The following is a 5,000-nucleotide window of genomic DNA, read 5'->3' on the forward strand; positions in this document are numbered from 1 at the left end:
TCTTACACACTGACCCGTGGCCACACTCTGTTCCCTCTCTCTCCTCTCCATATCAATGTCCAGGCGGTCAAGTCCAAGACGGGCCCGGGGGAGTACCTGAGGAACTCCCTGTGGCACACCGGGGACACGGACGACCAGGTGCGCCTGCTGTGGAAGGACCCCAGGAACTCTGGCTGGAAGGACAAGGTGTCCTACCGCTGGTACCTGCAGCACCGGCCCCAGGTCGGCTACATCAGGTACGGGCCGGGGGCGGGGGGGGGGGGGGGGGGCACGTCTCCATCATGTGACAGGGGGCGGTGCAGCCATTCAGACCTTTAAGTCACTCCCATGGTGCATGTGGCCTTTACCCTTAACCAGGCCCTAACCCTTACCCTTAACCCTTACCTTAACCACAGCAAACCCCCCTGAGCTTGACTCCAACCATCTACATTTACATTCAGGGCGTTTAGCAAAAACGCTTTTATCCAAACTAAGTACTATTTTTATTTTTAAGTGACAGGACATACAACATACACGTGCGTGCGTGCGCACGCACACACACACACACACACAGTATACATTAGCTTCCAGACCTAACATTGGATGCGTTGTGTGTATCTGTCTGTCTGTCTGTCTGTGTGTGTGTGTGTGTGTGTGTGTGTGTGTGTGTGTGTGTGTGTGTGGGGGGGGCTAAGGGTCCGTTTCTACGAGGGCTCCAACCTGGTGGCAGACTCGGGCGTCACCATCGACACCAGCATGCGGGGCGGGAGGCTGGGAGTGTTCTGCTTCTCCCAGGAGAACATCATCTGGTCCAACCTCAAGTACCGCTGCAACGGTGAGACCCCCCCCCCCTCCTCCTCCCCCCCCCCCCCCCCCCTCCGTTCCACAGCCCAGGGGGCCCTGAGCCAGGCTGCACTGCGTCATTCATCGATTGATTGATTGATTGATTGATTTTGACTCATTTTGATACAAAATATGAACAGCACTCTGTGTCATACATTAAGATACATAAATAGTCAGGGATGACACGTTAAAGCCCGGAGGCTTATATTTCCATCGTGGTCTCCCTCATGCTGTTCTGGAGCGTGACCCCACTGAGCTATGAACGTTGTTACTCACTACCTGTCATTCCTTCTCCCTCCTACTCCCTTAGACACCATCCCTGCAGACTACCAGCTAATCGACAGCCAGAGCACGGAGTAAATCCTGAGACGTTGACATGCAGATAAGAGGACCGTTCATGAACCTTATTTGAACACGTGGACTTCATGTGTTTAGGTGTTGGCTTCTACAGTTATTCAGACGCTTGTCAATGCAGGGGGATGTTATGTCATATGGGCAGAAGATGCACTTCCTCGCTAGTGGGTTGAAGGACAGTATAGGAAGTGCACATGAATTTTTACAATAAAGTTATTCAGAGCGACTACATACGAGAAAGTAGCTTTTGGTAGTCTTTTTTTAAACTTTTTTTTTTACCCAGTTTCACTGTTAGCAGAATCAATATAAATGCTATGTACTAAATATATATAACTAGAGTAATGAAGCACATTTTAAGCAGGAATGTAGAACGTTGGGAATGTCATACTATTACTAACCACTAACTATTCTTCTAAGGTTGTGTCATTTTACATTTTCACAATAAATATTAAGAATATGAATATGACTTAAATAAATATTGTGAGCATTTGTTCCATTTTTCTTCTTGTTTGTAAACTGATTCAATGAAGAGCTGGCAGCGCTCAGAATGGCTGCAGGCAGTGCATGGATTACTCCAGGATGAGGCTCCCTCATGCACGAACAACGCAGTGGCAGTAAATCAGACGCCATAGACCACACACTTTAAAATGGTTTCATTTGAACAGTGACGTTTATTTGAAATAGTTAGGTTGTGTTATGAACAAACGTGGGAAAATAAAACCAGGGCAGTGTACAGCCGTTCTTTTTTTGATTCCTTCTGTACGATTCTATTCAAGTTTGGTACGAGAACAATAAGCACCGTTTGATTTTGTACATTTGTATAAAGTTTTAAAACGAAACACATGAAAAACAGCCCAATAGTGGTTTTGACTCTAGTATTAGGAACACCAAGCATCATTCTTACTCCAATTATTTTACTGGAAAGGACACAAATACAGCCAGAGTTCATATAAATTAGTATAAAACAGGTTTATACAGTAGAAAAACAACACAACAGAACATTTACTGTATTTATTGAATGGAAAGCCTTTGCACTCAAAGTGTACAATAAACTAACTCTGTACAACGAAACAAATGAAAAACCTTCTGCAATTCCGAGTTATTTTTGGTCAGCAAACTCAACATCCAGTGTTGAATAAATCTGTGCACACACTTGCTTACAAGTCCTTCCTACTACTGAAGTGGCCAATAACAGAGAGCCGTCACAGAAAACAGAAACGTAAGCTTATATGTAGGTAGACGATGTACGTACGTTATTACCCTATATTGTACAGGTGACTTTGTATTTAACAGAATATAATATTGTATTCTGAGCTCTAGCTTTGGCAAATATTTCTCAGCCCTGACTGCGGCCTTTACAGACGGTCAAAGCAACTGCTTCGTGTGTGAGGGGGTGTTAAAGAAACAGTGTGGACAAAGGTGGAAGTTTAACCGAATAACCGATAATCTAAGAAGTAATTTCGTCTTGAAGAAAGAGCCATAATGGCAACGTAATCACACATTGAACTGCAATATAGGTCGGTGATTCACGGGGACTTTTGTGTTTTAAATAAAAACTAACTAGTTCAGTTGCATAGAAAACGACTACAAAAAAGGGGGCGTGGATGAAACGCTCACAGACAGGAGTCCAGTGGGGATGTGAGCCTGAGAGATGAGTTTTCAAACCAGTTTAAGGGACAAAAAAAACAACAACAAAAAAAACGATTAAGGTGTCTCTACACCATCTTAAAATCGATAATCGAATCTGAGCCTAACCCTAAAAGTGTGTTCCGACTTTGTCAGAGTGATCAACAAAAAGGGACGTTTGGCTCTTCCAGGGCCCAGAGAACGATCCACAGGTAGGACTCACAGGACGTGACGCGTCCGTGAAGCGTGGACCCCAAAAAAACAACAGGAGACAAAGTCGGAACGATCCAGAACGGTACACGGGCGCGTACCGCCGCCCAATTCTGTTCGACTCTCAACCCTGCATGTAACAAAGACTCCAGAAGTCATCGATATTCAAACACACACACACACATCTGCCGTCAAGGCATCAATAACAAAGTCAACATAGCTTAAAAAAACAACAGAAAAGTGTCAAAACAAGGACGTCTACTAAAAAGGCAACAGAGACTTCCTTACAGGGGTGGGGGGGGAGGGGGCGAGGGTGGGGAGGGGGGGGAGTGTAGGTGTGTTGTTCAGGGTGGTGGTGGTGGTCCCTTGGCTACGCTGGAAAGACCCCCTACCTAGACACGTGGCTACAATCACATTACCCCGAAAGCAAGTCTAGTGGTGTGTGTGTGTGTGTGTGTGTGTGTCTGTGTGTGTGTCTGTGTGTCAGTGTCTGTGTGTCAGTGTCTGTGTGTGTCTGTGTGTGTCTGTGTGTGTGTGTGTGTGTGTGTGTGTGTGTGTGTGTGATCTAAGCCTCAAAGCGCTTGGGGCAGACCATGGGTGCGACCAGCGTGCACAGGTACAGCGCCAGGCACACCCAGCAGGACGCCATCTTGATCCAGAACACGGACCAGCTGCCCTCCAGCAGCTTCTCGATCTCGTGGTTGTCGTAGCTATGGTGAGACAAACAAACGACAAAACAACCGACACAAACAATGAGAAACAATGGAACCGTGCAAAGGGGGGCATGCCTCACCGCACAAGAGTTTGAGGTTAGTAAAAAAAAAACACAATAAAATAACCACATGAATTTGAGATTTACTATACTTCAAGTAAAGTGAATGTTCTTTGAACCTTCATCACAGTTAGTCTCATATTTTATGACGCCCCCTAACCCTAGCCTCCAAAAGGGTTAGGAAAAACTTAACATAATTATCAGGTAAGAAACCTTGAGAGGAACGCAACTTTGTTTGGGATTGTTAGGCTGGCAATGGGCGCCGTAATTGTTATTCACTACAACAACAACAACAACATCCCAACTACTACTACTGCTACTGCTACAACTACTACTACTACTACTACAACTACTACTACTACTACAACCACCACTATAACTACTACTACTACTACAACCACCACTATAACTATAACTACAACTACTACTACTACTACTACTACTACTACTACTACTACTACTACTACTACTGCTACTACTACACACTACTTGTGCCATGCAAACACTAGAGGGTGCAATCGTCATTAGAGTGGATCTAGATCAAAGCATCGCTTTAATCAATCCACTCTCCAGGATCGATTTAGCCGTCCCCCGACATGTCAAACAGAAACAAACACACACACTATTGACGTCTCACTGAACAGCGGTTATGTCTGCGTGCATGGAGACCCTGACGCCCGACAGCGGTGTGGCTCAGCGTGTGACTCACTGGAACCAGTTTGTGACGGTCATCATGACGTAGAGTGAGCCCAGGAAGAAGACGAAATGGAAGTAGGGGTAGCTGTAGATGGTCCCCTCCTGCTCGTCGTACACCACGTTCTGACCGCCGCCGCTCTTCTCCTCGTCGTTGTCATCTGAAAAGGCAAAACACATTTCACGTGTTCGTGAACACATGTTGACGTTCACGATGACGTTCACGATGACCTCGACACGAAACGTTGAGGCCATTTGTTGGGGTGTGAGACGGTGCTATTTAGGACTATAGGGACAAGAATGTAGCCAATGTTTTTTTTTCTAAATAAGCGAGCTATTGCCTTTTTATACATATATATTTTGTACTAACCTACTGAGCTTTTAACCTTTGGCTTGTCTAACCTTAATGGTTCTGTGCTTGTGCGGTTTATATTTGTTAACTATGTTTTGCAATGTGTGTCATTGCATGTTATTACAGTGTACCATGTGTATTCAACGTTATCATAGTCAATTATTTGATAAA

The 5,000-nt window shown here is 45.1% G+C and overlaps 2 protein-coding genes across 2 annotated transcripts in view; one reads left to right on the forward strand and one right to left on the reverse strand.

Moving 5' to 3' along the window:
- thbs4a (thrombospondin 4a) overlaps positions 1 to 1,182 on the forward strand; it is a gene marked incomplete at both ends in the record, with an annotated part of 13,616 nt that extends 12,434 nt beyond the window's left edge. Inside the window, 3 exons of the mRNA XM_084468137.1 lie at positions 64 to 236; positions 675 to 814; positions 1,133 to 1,182. Coding sequence (XP_084324263.1) covers positions 64 to 236; positions 675 to 814; positions 1,133 to 1,182 — 363 coding nt within the window. The remainder of the gene's footprint in view (positions 1 to 63; positions 237 to 674; positions 815 to 1,132) is intronic.
- Positions 1,183 to 1,851: 669 nt separating this feature from the next.
- serinc5 (serine incorporator 5) overlaps positions 1,852 to 5,000 on the reverse strand; it is a 20,729-nt gene continuing 17,580 nt past the window's right edge. Inside the window, exons 11-12 of the mRNA XM_084468545.1 lie at positions 4,494 to 4,638; positions 1,852 to 3,722 (exon numbers count right to left, since the gene is read on the reverse strand). Coding sequence (XP_084324671.1) covers positions 3,578 to 3,722; positions 4,494 to 4,638 — 290 coding nt within the window. The 3' untranslated portion in view covers positions 1,852 to 3,577. The remainder of the gene's footprint in view (positions 3,723 to 4,493; positions 4,639 to 5,000) is intronic.

The sequence above is a fragment of the Micromesistius poutassou genome (assembly GCF_964030765.1).
Source record: "Micromesistius poutassou genome assembly, chromosome: 5".
Taxonomy (NCBI): Eukaryota; Metazoa; Chordata; class Actinopteri; order Gadiformes; family Gadidae; genus Micromesistius; species Micromesistius poutassou.